The following is a 17032-nucleotide window of genomic DNA, read 5'->3' as shown; positions in this document are numbered from 1 at the left end:
CTGTACCAGGTGAGGACAACAAGCAAGTGAGAATATTTAAGGATACACATTAAAAGACATCAAACCATTTTTTACTTCTGTTTCTATGCTAAATGATTTTTAGCAGAGATCCAAACAGTGAATTAATTACTACCCAAAAGTAAAGATTTTAAGATAGGAATTTTTTAGAACATTGAGGCCTCTCTACTCTATTACCATAAAAGAACAGGACAAACAAGTTACTTTCTGGCTGAAAAACCTCACACTTATTAACCTCCTGCTAAATTTTTAATTTATGGTCATAGGAGAATCTAAGCCCACTCATAACATCCATTTGGACTCTAATTTGCAATCAGAATCTAGACAACCTGGTAGGTACTTTGGCAGTGTTGGTCCAATAGAACTTTCTGTGATGATGGAACTATCTGATAATCTGCACCATCTAATATAGTTGTCATCACACACATGTGGCTACTGAGCATGTGTAATATGCTAGCGTGACTGAGGAACTGAATTTTTCATTTTAATTGCTTTCAATTAATTAAAATTTAAATAGCCACATGACATGGCTAATGGCTACTATATCTGAGAGTACAGAATACACTATGGCAAATACATTATAAATCATATTTTTGGCATTATCATTAATACCAAAATTTAACCCAGCAGTAACTAAAAAAAAAAAAAAATGTATGTAACTTGTAGGTGACAGCATTCCTTTTTATCCCAAAATATTTTAGTACCGCATCAACATATTTTTTTTCTAAAGACTGATCAACGTTTAAGTGACCTTAGAGAAAATTAGCAAAAGAATTGGGAAACTAGGCTGAGATATGAATTTACTAACTTAGTTATTCCTTCCTATAACCTCTTCACAATTTGATATCCAGGAAGTATTTACCAACTGGCTATTGTCTCCCAAATACAATGACAGGTGCTACAGAGAAAGAAGTACAAGACCTGATTTCTGATTTTGTCTTCTGAACAGAAAGATAAAAGTGAACAAAAAACAGACAAAACAAAGAGAAGTAGGGGGAATACATATTCCTAATGATCCTGCTAATTCACTCCAATCTCTCTTAATTTACAAAGTATCTCCCTACTAAGTTACATTTCTTGCATTGTGAAATAGAATTACTTAAGACATTCAAAACAAGCAATTACTGTAAAAGCATTAAAACTCTGCTGGTGCTTAGATAACTAAGCCTTTACGTTATTAAAAAATAAATGCTTTCCTTTTCTGATTTAATTTTTAAATCTCATTTATTTACTAATGGCTCGCTGGGTCTTCATTGCTGTGTGCAGGCTTTTTCCAGTTGTGGCGAGCAGTGGCTGCTCTTCGTTGTGGTGTACAGGCTCTAGGCATATGGGCTTCAGTAGTTGTGGCACACAGGCTTAGTCTCTCCATGGCACGTGGGATCTTCAGGGAACAGGGATTGAACCCACGTCCCCTGCATTGGCAGGCAGATTCTTAACTAATGGACCACTAGGGAAGTCCGTAATTTTTTTTTTTAATTGAAGAGGAAATATATATAGTTTAAAATTTTTTATTCAGTTTTAGACACAACAGTATATTGAATCCTCATCACCCAACAATTTCAACCCATGAACAATATTGTTTTTTCTTTACCTTCACCTATTTGTCTTTTTCACATTATTTTTTGAAGAAAATCTCAGGCATAATTTCATGTGTAAATATTCTAGTATGTATTTTTAAGAGATGAGGATTCTTTTTCTCTTAATGTAATTAAAATACCACTATCACACCTAAAACCCCCCAGTAATTCCTTAATATCAATTAAGTAAAATCTTAATTTTGTTTTACCTAATCTGAACATAATCTAAATAGTGAAAGTATTTAATATATGAAATAAACAAGCCTTCCTCCTGTCTGAAAGCTAGAAGGGAGAGGGAATACTGAATTCTTTTGAATGAATAATTGAAAAATCTTGCATTTATAAATGCTTTGCATTCAAAATTCTGTATTAAAATATCCCTACTCATAAATTTCTCATTTATTTATCCTGCTGACTTCTGAAGTCATTGTGTGTGTGTGTATACATAACACCTAAGTTTTATGTATAATGTTTTGAACAAAAAATATATACATATACACAAATATATATAAGCATTTAAAGTATGTAGGAGGAAAACACATATATCCAGCAGAGGCAAAGTACCAATGCAAAGAGAAGAATATGTAAAAGCTGACTCTGGATTAACTGGAGAAAGCTGAATCTACCAATTAATCTTACACCCTTTTCTTGAACTTCTAAAAGTGCATTTTATCTCCTTTCACATTTGTTAGCCAATAGTGCTCTTCAGTATTTCCAACAGAAGAGAGGCAGTTCTCAGCAGGTTTGGGAAGCAGTATGTAAAGAAAAGCAAGGACTGGTAAGGCTTTAGATGATTTTCATTTATTTCATATAACATTTCTGCTCTAATTCACTGGATAATCAAAACTGAACTCACATAAAGAATGAGGGATTATCCCACTAAAAGGTCCTGGATGAGCACTGACAAAGCACAGAACAACTTCTCTGAGGCTTAGTTTCCTCATCCATAAAATAATAAAATAAAAAAGTTAGTGTATGTTTTGCCAATTCTATTGTATTCTTGTGAGAAGCAAATGTGATAACAGTATACCTTGAGATATCCCTGGAGGCCTCTGGTTATACTTAACAGCAATTTAAGGGTGCTGGAACCTGGGTTTAAATCTGGGAACTTCCCTGGTGGTACAGTGGATAAGATTCGATGCTTCCAGTGGAGGGGACCTGGGTTCGATTCCTGGTCAGTGAACTAAGATCCCACATCCTGCAACTAAGGCTGTATGCTTCAACTACTGGTCCTGCACACTCCAGAGCAACCGCACCACAGTGAGAGAAGTCCATGCACCACAACGAAAACCCAGCACAACCCCCACCCCCCAAAAAAGGAACAAGCAAACAACAAATCTGCATCCTACTTATTGATTTTGAACAACTTATTTAACTACTCTGTGCATCAGCCTCTCCATTTGTAAAATGAATATAATAATAGCATCTACCTTCAGCAGATGCTATGAGCACTGAATGAATTAATACATTAAAGCACTTAGCATATGTTAGCTATTATTAAACAATGTTAGCTATTATTAAACATTACAAAAATTCCTAATACTATTCATAATCTTGAGGGTACCAATTTCCTAAAAAAAAGAACAAAAGGCTTAACTTTAAGGAAAATAGTGTCATAGGAGTACTGTCCACAAAAAGAAAGTAAATTTATTCTAGTTATCTATCATGAACCATAATCAGAAAACTCACGCATTAGGATCAATTTCATCTAAAAATTACTGCAATAAAGTTGCAATAAAAGAGAAAATAAATGAGCATAAAATGTATACTGGTCTTTGTCATAGGCAATAATGCATCTTTGGTAGTTTTTATTCCTCTGAACTCTAAAAAGGAGAAAGGACAAATATGGCTGCCACATGGTTGTCTCTATCACAAAGAGGTGAATCAGACTTCCCTGGTGGCCCAGTGGTTAAGAATCTGCCTGCCAATGCATGGGACACAGGTTTGATCCTGGTCTGGGAAGATTCCACATGCTTTGGAGCAACTAAGCCCTCATGCGACAACTAGTGAGCCCACAGGCTACAACGACTGAAGCCTGAGCGCCCCAGAGGGCGCAATGAGAGGGGCAATGAGGTCCGAGCACCGCAACTAGCGAGCAGCCTGTGCTTGTCGCAACTAGAGAAAGACCACACACAGTAATGAAGACCCAGCGCAGCCATAAATAAATAAATTAATAAAAAGTGGATCATTTCACTTCTCCCACTTGGCAATTCCTTAGTATACTGTAAACTCTTTACACACAGGGACAATCCTACATTGCTGAATATGCTAGAACCTGACAGTCCCTGATATGTAGCTGGTGTTCAAGAACTGTTTTCTAAATGAATTATTCCATACAATGAATAAATTCCATATAAATGGATGCTTTCCATAGTTTCTAAAATAAATACCAGTCTAGATTCTTGACAAGGGCTTCACAGCTGTACACAATCCAAATCTTCTGTTACTGATCAGAGACTCAAAGAACTGATGAGAATTCAAAAATCATCTGATTAGTTCTTAATTTTATTTAATGATCTCTAAAACTGAGGACTTAATTTAGTAGCTGTCTCTTTATTGGGCCCCTACTCAGTAATTTTAGCTACTCAGAACTACTTAGAGGTAAAACAACTCCCATTTAGTGGCACCTGATAAGACAACATGAGATATTAAGAAGATCAGAAAATGTGGGCTCTGCTATCAACGAGATTTCAATTTAGGAGACAAATTAATGTAAATCAGAAAAGAATCATTTATATGAGTCAGTAGAGAATTAGGAAAAAATTATACGGTACCACGTGTACATGCTATAGTGGTTTAAGAAGGGGAGATTAAAGGGAATAGTTAGGACAGATGGAACTAGAAGTCCAGCTTTGCATGGACGCAGATGCCTGAGTGAGTATTCCTGACTCAAGAAGCAGAGACAGAAGCCTGATGTGGTTCTGAGGCACAGAGTCTGTCTGTTTGGGATAGTTAATGCTGATAAATGGTAGGAAAAGCCAGGTTTGAGAGATTATAAATTACTTAGAAAATAAGACTAAGTATTTAACCTTCCTGTGGTAGAAAAAGGAAAAAGCCATAGAATATTTAGAATAAAGGAGTGACCTTAGTTTTTTCTAGTCAAATCACTCTTATAATCAAGAAGCTCTTCAAGCCTATTAAAATTTGTTCTTACTATAATGTAAGTCATGTCCTGTTTTGGTTCTCTGTGGTGAGAAAACAACAATTGGTGAGTAGACGCACCATAGTAAACTTTCATGCATGTCAAGGCATATATTAAACTTATCTCTTAATATCAATTACAGACAATACTACTTACCTTCTATTTCTTTGCAGCCTGTACCTTCTGTTTCAGTCTGGTAAATACCCTTGTAGAATTCCAAAGTTTTATTCCTATCCTATTCACATATGGAATAAATTATCTCTTTCTAATTACTTTAAAAACAATCACACTTAAACTCTCCTGAGTAACACTTTCCTTAAGCGGGTATTGATTCCTATAACTACATTTTTTTTTTCCAAAAATATTTTAGGAATTTTATTATTATAAAATTTTTAATTCATGTATTAAAAATGTATACCAAGGCAAAAAAATCATGTAAGCATATCACAAATACAAAAGTTTCCAAAAAAAACAAAACACATCCAATGTAAAAAAAAAAAAACCACATACAAAATGCAATGTATTTCCAATTAAAAAATAATAATAATAAAGCAAGGAGAAATGTTTGAAAAATGCTTGTCCAAAAGTAAAAAACAAAACCCTCCCCTTGACTGGCCACTTAAGCTGCCCTGAAAGGCTTTTCTTCTTCCCTCATGTTACCTGGTCTTTCTTCTTATTTTTCTTTTTATTTGTAAGATAAGGGCCCCTATAACTGCATTTTAAGCACTCCTATTCCCACAACATCATAAGTCTATATAATTTTTTTTTTTTAAGTCTATGTAGTCTTATCTGTATGTGTTTTGTGTATTTGTTAGTCTGTCTTATGCCCACATTAAATTGTAAGGTCTGTCTCACTGCTGTATTTGTTTTTACAATAGTTTTGGTCACATAATCATCACATTCTATTGGAGAGATGAGGAGAAAAAGAGCCCTAATAATATGAGTAAGTTTACTTTTCCTTCAAGTTCTTAAACACTTTTTCTCACACCTTACTAACACTAAAAAATTCTTTTAATGGTTACGATTCCTTTTCTGGTACCAAACAGCATGATAATATACATATAGATACAGTTGATAACAATGTCCTGCTGCTGTTATTACACTATATACATAATAAACATCCAATGGTTTAGATAAAAATTTAAAAAGATACTATCAGTATTGTGCAGAAGATAAAAAATTAGCTATGCAATCTTAATCTACCAGTGTTTCCTTTTAAAGGGCCACAGTGTTTGTAATTTATTGTGTTCTACTTGTTGAGTTCACCAACTTTTTAAAAACCAATCTTCAATGATATACACCTGTGAGAAAATATAAACAAAAATACCAACCAACTATACTTATACTATTTGCTAAGGAGTCACAAATTAAAGACATCATTCTACCCTTTCTAAAACATTTTAGTCTAACAAGACATTTAGGAAGAAAATAAATGAAAGGATACAAACATACTAAAAAGCAAGCAGGATATAAAAATGCATAAGCAATTTGTTTACAAATACACAATACATATAAACTAGTAAATATGTAGTCCTATAACCACATATGTACAAAATCAAACTTTCTCCATCCCAGGTCCTAAATTACCTGCATGACGTTTTCAGAGGTTATTTTTATTACTCTTAGGCTACAGACTGGCTCCTATAATCAGGAGAGAGTTCCACAATCTTATCCTTTTCTACTTCCCAAACTCTGCTGACACCAAAAGTGCATTTCCTGCATGCTCACAAGCAAAAATAAAGAGAAAAGTAATCAAATGCAGCATTTATTTAACAAGACATCTTTCCTCTCTTATTCATTATATTGTGTTCACACACGGTAGCAATTTCTTCAACCACCACAGCAATCTCAAATCCACTACATACCTGGGAAGTGGGTTGCTTAGGTTCATCCATTCTCCCAGGAGACTCACTTCTGGCTCTGTGTCTCTCCGTCAAGGGAACAACACTGCCAGAGGGGCTAAATCTGTTGGAAGAGGAGCACAAAGGGGACTAACAGGAAAGTGGTGTCGAGGAGCTTAAAAACTGGTGACATCTGCCTCCTTTATAGTCTACGAACGGGGAACAAATTGAACAACAGACTTCTAAGAAGTCCTTTTATGGAGTCAGTATAGAATCATGAATACAATAAGAAGGCTTCTCAGGTGGTGCCAGTGGTAAACAGCCTGCCTGCCAACACAGGAAACATAAGATAACACAGGTTTGATCCCTAGGTCAGGAAGACCCCTGCAGGAGGGCATGGCAACCCACTCCAGTATTCTTGCCTGGAGAATCCCATGGACAGAGGAGCCTGGCGGGCTACAGTCCAGGGGGTCATACACAGTTGGACATGACTGAAGCGACTTAGCACACCAGCATGAAATAAGAACAGTTTGCCCTACTAAATTTTTAAGAAATAAAAAATGACATAGCTGATAGACCATATGATCTGGTGAAGCTAAGGCTAAACATAAGCTTCTATACTTATGTTAAGTACTAGAAGACCAAAAAGGAATAAATTAAAACTAGGTCCTTTGTTTCTTCTATGTAAATTTTAGGTTTTTGGTTAATCCTTTCCCAAGTCCCATGATAATCTGCAATATATTTCAGGCTGTTGATATAGACCACGGAGATCAAAAACCTTTGCTTTTAAAGCTATTTAGTTTCTGATACAGTTCTAACAGGGGGACAACAATGCTAATACAGGTGACAGTAAGTATTAGGCTCAATAATATTTTAACTATTGAGGACAGAAGAAGGAAAATACTAAACCAAGACCAACTGAAGTAGATACAGTATATACTCTCTGAATTTTGTTTTGCTTTTTGTTGTTTTTTTTTTCTTTTTTTCTTTTTTTACTCTCTGAATTTATGACACATTTATCTCTCAAGACCAGATGTGAACCAAAGGAATATCTTCTTTAGTTACCATTGTTAATTCACTCAATTTTAAACTTTTAAGAAAGGAAAAGAATATTACCAATCTAAGTTGGTAGTACTTCTCTCTTTAAGACTTTCTTTCAACTTAGGTTAAAATTATTGTTACTTCCCCTCAAAAGAATATCCTAACAATCGCAATGTATTAGAAAGAGAAAAATAGGGCATAGGGCATAGTAGCACTGGCGAAAAAAAGAAACTCTCAGGTTTACGGTAGCAGCTGTCATCATTGAAAGAAAACGGAAGAGATATAGTCAAATGACAAGTGAAAAAAAGGAATGAAAAACACTCAAAAAGCTTTTCTTTGGAATTACTGTGATTATGCTAAAAAGAACCATCACTGCTAGTACCATACTTCCTCAAATCTGGTAGAAGGGGAAGCAAAGAAAGGTAAACTGCTACAAAGGAAAGCGAAACTCCCAGAGGCCACCTACCTGTGTGAGAACCTACCAAGAAAGGGCAATGCTGTCAGATTCACAGCTGATGATCAGCTCTCTTCCTGGAATTCCAAAGAGGCCCTGGCAATTACTGATCCTAGTGTGACTGCAGATGCTATTCTGATTCATGAAGTGTCTAACTTTACCATTGTTCTCACAACACTGTGAATACTTCAGAACTAGGAGCTTCCTCCTTTAAAAAAATTAGAATGCAAGTCTTTTGGCACACTTTCAGTTTCCCCAACATAAACTTATTTTGATGAAGAACATCAAGTAAGGAAGATGCTCTTTGTGTCACAGAGGGCCTGCTTTAGCTATGTCTACACAGTAAGCCACCAGATGGGCAAACAAAACAACTTACCTGTCAATCTCACTGCTTGTTGGCCTAGCCACCTTGGCTCCTGAAGATCCTAAAGTATAATTTTCCTGTCCTACAGAACCATGGCCTGTGGTGTCAATCACCATGGCCGTGACTTCCTCTGCACTACTCCCATCTTCTCCGGAAGGCTGATTCTCAGGCCCAAGCCACTCCTCTAGATTTTCCGTTTTGATGTGTACTGCTCCCAGGACTCTAACTTCATCGTCACTCCGGGCTCCTCGGTCTGCTACCCCTGTCTCCACGTACCACTGTCCTGCTCGGTTGATCCGAAGAATGGGTTCCCGGCTCTCTACATCAGAACTCTGTTCAATTATCTGCGGGCTGGTGGACTCCTCGGGAGGACTGAGCTCCCGGATATCCAGGACAGCACTCACCTGACCTCGCCGGTTTCCCTTGGGGGTATTATGTCGGGGGCTGAGGGAGCGGTTTAGATTTGGTGTAACTCTGTGAGACTCCGGAGGTCCCTCTGCATGCTTGGTCCTCGTTTGACTTAATTCGGCTTCAACCTCAGCCACGTTAATTTTGAAATGAATGCCCTCCAGGATCTGGGTACATTTGTCTATAATGTGCTGCATCTGCAGAAAACTGGCAGCGGTCAGGTAGCTGATGATATCCGCCAGTTGCAGGCATATCCGCCCCGTATAACAGAAAGAAAGGAGCTGTTCAAAAACAGTCGGGTTCTTGATGACTGAAATGGAGACAGTACTCATCTCATTCAAGGACATATGATCCCGGAAGTAGGGGGAGCTGGCAGCCAGGACCACCTTGTGAGCCCGAAAAGCTTGTCCTTGCACGTTGACCACGATGTCACAGAGACGGCCCTGCATGCGCAGCTGGTTCAAATGGCTCAGGACAGAGTTGCTGAAGTCAGGGATCTCCAGTTGTATGTTCCCACTTTTCTCCATGGTCGTGCCTGAGGGTGTAAGCAGGCATTCAACCCTGCTGCGAGAGAAAACCGAACCCTCATCAGTAATTATAACCACTCCCTTGCAATTCAAACCTATTTAAAAATATTATTCAGTGAAATTTCTAAATCTCCAAGTAGACAAAGATACCTTCCTTATGTTTAAATATGGACAAGAAATATCAACAGGTTGAGTAGGTTAGGTTTCAAAGCAAGATACCATTACAACTAAAAAGATTGTTTAAAAAAAAAAAAGATTGTTAGACTTCTAAAAATTCAAGTTATGCCCATACTTTCCTTATTAACAAGCTATGTAACATCAAAACTGAAGTTCAACAGAATAGAGGGGATAAAAGAAAACCAGTGTGACAATTTTTATTTTCTAAATGTTGATCATAAGGTATTTGCACACAATATAACGAAACAGCTTTCTGAATAAATTTAATTATACACAGGTAGGTGATCAAATACCCCGCTGAACATTTTACTACTTGCTGCATGAATTAACGTTTATTATTTTACAAAGTGACCAATATCCCACATAAGCCATTATATCTAAGCTGAAGAGTCAGAGCCCACACAAAAAGACTTTGGGTTTAGCACTTGGAGGCCAACTCTAGGTTAGGAAAAACTCCAAGTTTTGTCAGGACGAAAATGCAGATTACTTGAAGAAGTTCACCCTCAGGATTAGGAAAGGGTAGATAAAGCTGCCTCTATCTAAATCCAAAGTTGGAATTTTTAGGGTGGTAATGATACTTTCATTCTATAGTTTAGTTGCCCAAAGCTGGTGAAAAACAGCATTTACCAAGTATAGCCAATAATTTTACTTTAAAAGATTTTTAAAACAACATCTGAACCAATAAGCCTATAACTGCATCCAATAATCTTCACCAGTTGAGAGTAGTTTGTATAAATCCCATTAGAAAGACACTGACTTGAGCACACGTAGTTACCTAAGATCTGAAAGTTCAGTAAGTTATTCTGACAAGCTCACAGTATTGCCCGAAATTACAACACACTTATCAGTAAATAGGGAAGTGTATACACTGCGTTCAAGAACCAACTTTAGCCAATCTGACCTTTTTCCAAAGCGTTTTTGTTTGTTTTGAGACTTTTAATCCAATAAGAGCCTCTGTCGATGCCATCATGAATTCAGATGTTTATTTTGGAGCCTACACCAGCGCCTTTTTTTGTTTCTTTCCGGCAATTCCCCAGTGAGGAGGAAGCCCCTGGAGTAAGGTCTTTTTCTACCGTCGGCACTGGAGGGGTGAGAGCTGCAAGAGGGAGAATCGGGAACGGCATGGGGTTGGCCACTCCGGTACTCAAGTGGCTTTAGTACGCATTGGGAAGCGTGGGGAACGGAGAACAGGCAGAGGGGCGTAATGTCACTGAGGAGCGGGGGCGGAGAGAAGAGGAAGGCGAGCGGATCGGGAGCGAGCAATCAGGTGAGGGTAGAGGACCGGGAAGGGGGCGGCGCCCCGGGACCGGGTCCAGGCGGCACGCGTAAGCGGGCGGGGAGCTGCCCAGAGGTGGGTGTGTGTATCTGGGTGTGTCGGGCTGCCGTGGGGGAGGGGGCCGCCCGTCCCGGGGTCCTGAGGGAGGGGCCCACGAGGGGGCGGGTCCCATAGCTCGACGCGGCCCGGGGCCAAGAGGGTGGAAGGTCTCCGGGTTCCTTGAGGCGGGGTGGAGGGAAGTGGCTGAGCGCCCCAGGGGCAGGCTGCGGCGGAGACCGGGCGAGGCGGCCCCAGTGCAGGGCAGCGGGACTACCGTGTGGGGCCCGAGCCCAGTCAAGGAGCAGCACCTACCTCCGGGGGTGGAAATGGGCCGGAATGGGCCGGAACACCGTCCCGGAAGTGAAACCCCCCACCCCCTCCCCCGGAGCGGGCGACGTGCCGGAAGGAAATCACTCACCCTTATACCGCCCCCCTTCCCCCTCCCCCAGCGCTTTCCGTCCCTCGCGCCCCCTCCCCTCTCTTCCCCTCCTCCTCAGTCTGTAGGAGGGCGGGAACCCTGCATCACGTGGGCAACTGTATCCCCGCCCACAACGGTGAGGTGGGGCGGGGCCGAGGGCGGAGCCGAGGGGCGGGCTTGAAGGACGGGACGGGGGTGCGGCTAGAAGAGGAGGAAACTGAGACCGAGGGGGAGGTGCTGGAAGCCGTTTCTGGAGGAGAGTGTGCGTCATGACGTCATGGCGCAGAATACTTATATACAGGCGCCTGGGCGCCATCTCGGTCTTTTGTGTCTGCGAGCTGGCTCTTCTTTTGGTCTGTGATGCTGGGTGAGTACTTAGCCTGAGTCCTCCAGCTCTTAGCAGTTTGGGTATGGTTGAGTTGGCTGGTATGCCTAGGCCACTTGCACGCCATCGCAGGACTCTCAAGATGAGATGGTGGAGGATTGCGAGTTCAGTGCGGGGACGGTCTAGTTTATACTCTTGGGGTTATAGGGCCTAACTGCGGAAAAAACCGCAGCTCGTTTGCTCTGCCTCTGATGAAGCCTGTGTTGGTAGGGACATCTGAGAGTGTTGATGAATGCCAACGGCTCTGATGGCGGCGCAGCCCGACTCACCGAGTTGGTCTTTGTTAATGACCTGGGAATGAACCTTCCTCGGCCTCCTGTTCTCGGGAAGGCCACGTGGTTCTTTAAATGGCGGCGTTTCGCATTGCACCATTTTTATCATTGCTTAACCTTAATTTTGTGGGGTTCTCATGCAGTAATGGGTGTGTAAACGATTTGTGTACATGATATATAAGTGATGTAATCTTAGAGCAAAATATATTTCTAAAATTCTTCACTTTTTCGTAGGAACCGCGGCAGGCATGACTCCAGTGTGGATTTTGATGGCTTCTGGTGGGCAGGTAAGAAACTGCTGAGTACAGTGGGAGTGGGAAGCGTCGAGTCTTAGATGTGGTCTTTAAGCCTGTGATGGTTTACAGAGTAGTGGACAGAAGGGATTTCTGAGAATTTCTATTCTGAGGCTTAAATACTTGAGACAATGATTAGGTTAGCACCATAGTATATTTCATTGGATACTCTTTGTTTTCTAGTTGTGTACCAGAAGGATGACAACTACTGCTGGGGTGAGTTACTGAAATTCCTTCAAAAGGGAAGGTTAGGTTCAAAGTCCACTGAATGTGCCACAATGATGACAGTTTATTTGCTACTCTTGACTGTGAGGATGACGAGAATTATTACCACCATTATTCTAACTGAGGCACACGAAATGGCTGTTCGGAGAACACAGAGATTGCACCTTCCTTGACATGAAACTTTTCTTCCCAGGTCTTAAAGCTCAAGCTTGCTGTACCTATGAGCAGACAGGTGAGAAACCATTTTTTATAATCATATTTATCTACTACTATGAATTTTTTTAAAAAAGGGACTAGTGAGTGCTAGGCGGATACTGGTGCTTATATTAGGAACTTCCCCCTCCCTCCTTTTCAAATGTTAATCTCTGTGTTCTTTTATTATGATTACTAGGGGTAATCTGAAGAAACAGATACTGTGATGGTTGCATAGTTCAACAGATAGGAATCATGAAAGAGAAACCGTTTTATCTGATGTATCTGAGTTAGTAAAACTTGCTGGTAGTAGATGTAAACTACTGCTACTAATCTAGTTTCTCTTTGTTTGTAGCCATTAAGCAGACTTGGCTGGAAGTTGAAGAGGTAAGTAAAATATCCAGTGAACTAAACTGGGCAAACACTAATGCAACTAATTAGAATGCCACTAATGACTTTCTAGGGTTGCCTTCTAATGCATAGGAAGCAATCCTACCTTGAAATGCTTGAAAAGTGTACTGAAAGCATTAAAAGCCATTTCCTTGTCCTGTCTTAAAAACGGCCTGTGTGATGATAAGCAAATGCTGACTGAATATGAAGGTCTTAATTAGCTCTATCTGATTTCAGGCATTTTTTAAATTTGTGGGGAGAAAATTTATCTTTGGCTATTAGAAAACCACTCTTTTATTTCTTAGGTGAACTTGAATCCTTGACCTGTCAAAAACAGTTGGCCTGACTTTTTGGTGAGTACTAATGTCAAAAACATTGTTACAGAGACTGCTGATGAAGTTGAATGCTTAACTACCAAGCTAATCTGCCTGGTTTGTAAGTGCATGTTGAGCATGCTATGAAAAGGATGAAACAGGGTTTTTGTAATGATGTTGAGCAAATGTCTGACCTGAAATTAGCATGTTGACAAGTCTAACACTGAAGGACCCTTTGACAAAATACTTGAGAATTTAACAATAAGATTGACATTTTAATGAAAAGGTCTTTTTCCTTACAGATGATGGCTACATGTTTTTTTCTATGGATGACTTCTTTGGGGTAAGACATGAAAACACTGCTGGCATTTGGGCTTACATTGTTTCTGAAATGTGCTGGTCCAAGTAGTTGACCTTTGATGGTGTTTTCTGATGTTGGACAGATCAATGTTACCTAATTACTAAGCAAGGTACTGTTAGTGATGATTTTTATATTAAAACAGATGGGAATCTCTCTGAAAAAGAATGAAGTTTTTAAAAACTGAAACAGTATCTTGAATCACTATCAATAGTATTTTGAAATCTGTTATTACTTATTAAAAGTAATTTATTTTCTGCAGGTGTGAAGAGAGGTAGTGACTACAATGCAAGGAATGAGGAGTTCTAACCAAAGGTATGGAAGTCTCAAGTTTGGTTTTTGTGTTTTGTGATTTAAAGCCGATACAATGATGAAAACATAGTTCAGCAGACTAACAGTGATGAGCAAACACTGTCTTTCGCTCCTATCTGATGTATCTGGCTGCAACAATTCTGTTTTATACCCTTGAAAGTGGAAATTAGTCAATTAGTCCTTGTCTCACCGAAATGTTCAGGATTTGGATAAGTATAATGTAAATATCTATCCTATACAGTTAATTTCAGGATTAGGAGTTAATATTTTGATAATAGACTAAAACTGAGGAAATTTCCATGTCATAACTGTAGACAACACCAGAATGAGTTACTCAGCTGATGTTTGATAGTAATTTTTTAGAGCAGTTCAGGTTCACAGCAAAATGAAACAGCAACTGCCTATGTAGCATCCTCATCTCAGTGTCAACATCTAGCATGAGATTGGCACTTCAGATTCTGAGTCTAGGGCTACAGTCCATGTGATCACAAAGAGTTGGACACAACTGAGCGTGCATACCACATATTGACTTACATTGGAGTTCAGTCATGGTGTTGTATATTCTGGGTTTGGCCAAATGTATCATGAAAAAGATCCACCTTGCCCAGAACAGACTCACTGACCTAGAATTTTTTGAAAAATGTTAAAATGGGAGAAAGGGCAAATTTTTAAATGAATATTTTAATGGCATCATAATACATATATATAATTTTACAATGCCATGTTGTAAATGAAAATCTTTATTCATTTTCAATCAGGCAGATGTTCTGTTGTCCTGAAGATTCAAGGTAAGTTATTTTCTGGTATTTTTGATGAGTTATAAGGTAACCAGTGATGTGATGATTCTGCCAAATGAATAGAATGATATCAACCATAAAACCGTTCCATTTTGATTCTGAGGTTACTTTAGCAACAAGTATCACATTTTTTTTTCCCTTTACTGTGATTTAACATATGATCATGTCTTTTCAGGGCATTTATGATACCAGTCAGACATAACAGGTAAGCCTCAAAAATAACTATACTGCTTTGTTTAAGAATATGTGATGATCTCAGCCCAACTTGAACTCTCTCACTGATGACTTGATGATGTTCAAAGATCTGATATTCTGTGTATCCCAAATGGCATTAGAATTGAAACATGGAAAGGGGACTAAAAGTGGCTTCTCTGTTCTTGCAGGCAGCCAGATGGATGCATGTGGGATAGAAGATCAAACAACTATTAATTGGCTCCTGCTCTGCACAGCCTGTGGGATCCTAGCTTCCTGACAAGGGATCAGACCTGTGGCTGCTGCAGTTGAAGCTCAGCCCTAACCATTGGACCACCAGGAAATTCTCCAGCTTTCTATTGTAATAAAGATTTATAAATCATTCTGAAGTATGCTCATTTCAGTTTCATAAGGTGTAGGAAAATGGGGCACTGGTAATCAAGATCCCATGGCATGTTTTTTGAGATCTTTAAGGTAAATACTGCAGTTGTAACATCCTTCTTTTTAGAAAATGGATACTGGTTTTGCAGATTTTGGCGGTGTGGTTCAAGTTAATGAGAAAAGTAACTAGCCAGTGACTTGCTAATTCCTAAATTACCAAGGAAACCATTAGTTCTGGCAACATCCAAAAGTGTTCAGTCGCTCAGTCATGTCTGACTCTACGACCCCATGAATTGCAGCATGCCAGGCCTCCCTATCCATTACCAACTCCTGGAGTCTACTCAAACCCATGTCCATTGAGTTGGTGATGCCACCCAACCATCTCGCCCTCTGTTGTCCCCTTCTCTGCCCCCAATCCCTCCCAACATCAGGGTCTTTTCCAGTGAGTCAATTCTTCGCATGAGGTGGCCTAAGTACTGGAGTTTCAGCTTCAGCATCAGTCCTTGCAATGAACACCCAGTGTAAGTACCTGCTAATCAAATTTAAGCTTTCTAATTTGGCACTCTTAAGTGTGTAGCAGGATTAAGTTGGGGTTTAAGTCTTGGTTGCTTGCCAAAACATTTAACTTCCCAATAGCTGAAAAGGCCAAAAATTCAGTTAATGTTAGAAAGCAGTTTGGGATTTATTCCTGTAAAAGGCTGACAATTTTTTTGGCCGCACTGGTTGATCACTGTTCGTTCACCCAGGGATCAAACCTGGACCAGGAGGTGAACCTGAGTATCCTGTATTACATGAAGATTCTTTACTGGCTGAGCCACAAGGGAAGCCTCAACTCTCTAGACACTCAGATTCAATCCTGGAGTTGGGAAGATAACCTTGGAGAAAGGAATGGCAACCAGCTCCAGTATTTCCAGGCGGGCTGTGGTCCATGGGGTCACAAAGTTGGACAGGACTAAAGTGCATATAGTATTACAGTAGGCCCTACGTGGATTTTGAAACATTTTGAATGTTTATTTCTTGGAATATTCTAAACCATAACAGTTTGAATTAGCCTTAAGACTTTTCTGGGCATAAGGATATTCAAAATGCAGGAAACAATACATTGTAAAGCAATTATCCAATGTCCAGAAGGATCTTCCCCTGTGGCTGAGACAGTAAAGAATGCCCCTGCAGTTGGGAGATAAGGGTTTGATCTCTGGGTTGGGAAGATCCCCTGGAGAAGGGAATGGTAACCCCCTCCAGACAGGAGCTTGGCAGACCATGCTTGACAGTTCATGGGCTCAGACACGCTTGAGGGAGTAAGGGAAAGCATAGTTATAACAAGTTCAACTTGCTCAGTCTAACTCTTTCTGACCCCATGGATTGTAACATGCCACGCTCCTCCATCCATGGCATTTTCCAAGCAAGAACGCTAGTGGATTTCCTTAGCTATTGTTAGCTCTAAGGTACTAAGAAAAACCCCTAAGCAAACGGTATTTTGGGCCAAGTTACTGAAATCTTGTTTACAATTGGCTTGTGCTTCAAAACCCTGGTTATTTTCCAACTCGTGATCCGCTGGATACCAGCATAAGCCTCTTTCTGCTCTGACAGGACTGAATAACTGATAGCAACATGGCATTATATGAACTTCTGGGGACCT

General features: G+C 39.7%; 2 protein-coding genes, 1 long non-coding RNA gene and 10 other non-coding genes across 17 annotated transcripts in view; 12 read left to right on the top strand and 1 right to left on the bottom strand.

Moving 5' to 3' along the window:
• ZBTB37 (zinc finger and BTB domain containing 37) overlaps window positions 1–11239 on the bottom strand; it is a 28705-nt gene extending 17466 nt beyond the window's left edge. Inside the window, exons 1-3 of one of the 5 annotated variants that reach the window (XR_006344834.1) lie at window positions 10451–10587; window positions 8450–9406; window positions 6325–6702 (exon numbers count right to left, since the gene is read on the bottom strand). Coding sequence is in view for 4 of the 5 variants with exons in the window: in XM_043923028.1 (XP_043778963.1) it covers window positions 6603–6702; window positions 8450–9372 (1023 nt within the window). In the remaining variant the exon portion in view is untranslated. Of the gene's footprint in view, window positions 1–6324; window positions 6703–8449; window positions 9410–10450; window positions 10805–11176 lie in introns of those variants that run through there. The other 4 variants (XM_043923028.1, XM_043923029.1, XM_043923027.1 and 1 more) reach the window with 4 other exon arrangements.
• A 250-nt stretch (window positions 11240–11489) lies between these two features.
• LOC122707517 lies at window positions 11490–12644 on the top strand. The gene is made up of 3 exons (XM_043923032.1): window positions 11490–11649; window positions 12174–12226; window positions 12416–12644. Exons 1-3 carry the CDS (start codon window positions 11552–11554, stop codon window positions 12628–12630), a joined length of 366 nt encoding a protein of 121 aa, XP_043778967.1. The 5' UTR covers window positions 11490–11551; the 3' UTR covers window positions 12631–12644.
• Window positions 11845–11924, top strand: LOC122708379. The gene has a single exon (XR_006345160.1). It is a non-coding gene; the product is annotated as a small nucleolar RNA SNORD74 (small nucleolar RNA).
• Window positions 12286–12348, top strand: LOC122708397. Its single transcript, XR_006345177.1, has one exon. It is a non-coding gene; the product is annotated as a small nucleolar RNA SNORD75 (small nucleolar RNA).
• LOC122708373 lies at window positions 12504–12585 on the top strand. Its single transcript, XR_006345155.1, has one exon. It is a non-coding gene; the product is annotated as a small nucleolar RNA SNORD24 (small nucleolar RNA).
• Window positions 12645–12867: 223 nt separating the features above from the next.
• LOC122708395 lies at window positions 12868–12936 on the top strand. Its single transcript, XR_006345175.1, has one exon. It is a non-coding gene; the product is annotated as a small nucleolar RNA SNORD77 (small nucleolar RNA).
• Window positions 12937–13211: 275 nt separating this feature from the next.
• Window positions 13212–13272, top strand: LOC122708380. Its single transcript, XR_006345161.1, has one exon. It is a non-coding gene; the product is annotated as a small nucleolar RNA SNORD44 (small nucleolar RNA).
• Window positions 13273–13367: 95 nt separating this feature from the next.
• Window positions 13368–15394, top strand: LOC122707518. The gene is made up of 6 exons (XR_006344835.1): window positions 13368–13392; window positions 13656–13696; window positions 13974–14026; window positions 14782–14811; window positions 14996–15025; window positions 15204–15394. It is a non-coding gene; the product is annotated as an uncharacterized LOC122707518 (long non-coding RNA).
• LOC122708396 lies at window positions 13520–13584 on the top strand. Its single transcript, XR_006345176.1, has one exon. It is a non-coding gene; the product is annotated as a small nucleolar RNA SNORD78 (small nucleolar RNA).
• LOC122708375 lies at window positions 13825–13905 on the top strand. The gene has a single exon (XR_006345157.1). It is a non-coding gene; the product is annotated as a small nucleolar RNA SNORD79 (small nucleolar RNA).
• Window positions 14071–14151, top strand: LOC122708381. Its single transcript, XR_006345162.1, has one exon. It is a non-coding gene; the product is annotated as a small nucleolar RNA snR60/Z15/Z230/Z193/J17 (small nucleolar RNA).
• Window positions 14850–14926, top strand: LOC122708378. Its single transcript, XR_006345159.1, has one exon. It is a non-coding gene; the product is annotated as a small nucleolar RNA SNORD47 (small nucleolar RNA).
• Window positions 15059–15135, top strand: LOC122708374. The gene has a single exon (XR_006345156.1). It is a non-coding gene; the product is annotated as a small nucleolar RNA SNORD81 (small nucleolar RNA).
• Window positions 15395–17032: the final 1638 nt, after the last annotated feature.

Source organism: Cervus elaphus, chromosome 14, assembly GCF_910594005.1.
Source record: "Cervus elaphus chromosome 14, mCerEla1.1, whole genome shotgun sequence".
NCBI lineage: Eukaryota > Metazoa > Chordata > Mammalia > Artiodactyla > Cervidae > Cervus > Cervus elaphus.
Note: the sequence above shows the minus strand (reverse complement) of the source record. Positions and strands in the feature narration are given on the sequence as shown.

Excerpts from the sequence above, each read along its gene's own strand:
- LOC122707517 (XM_043923032.1), top strand. The coding sequence starts at position 11,552 with ATGACGTCATGGCGCAGAATACTTATATACAGGCGCCTGGGCGCCATC. Across the intron at positions 11,650-12,173 it reads CTTTTGGTCTGTGATGCTGG|GAACCGCGGCAGGCATGACT; the intron begins GTGAGTACTTAG and ends ACTTTTTCGTAG. Across the intron at positions 12,227-12,415 it reads TGATGGCTTCTGGTGGGCAG|TTGTGTACCAGAAGGATGAC; the intron begins GTAAGAAACTGC and ends TTTGTTTTCTAG.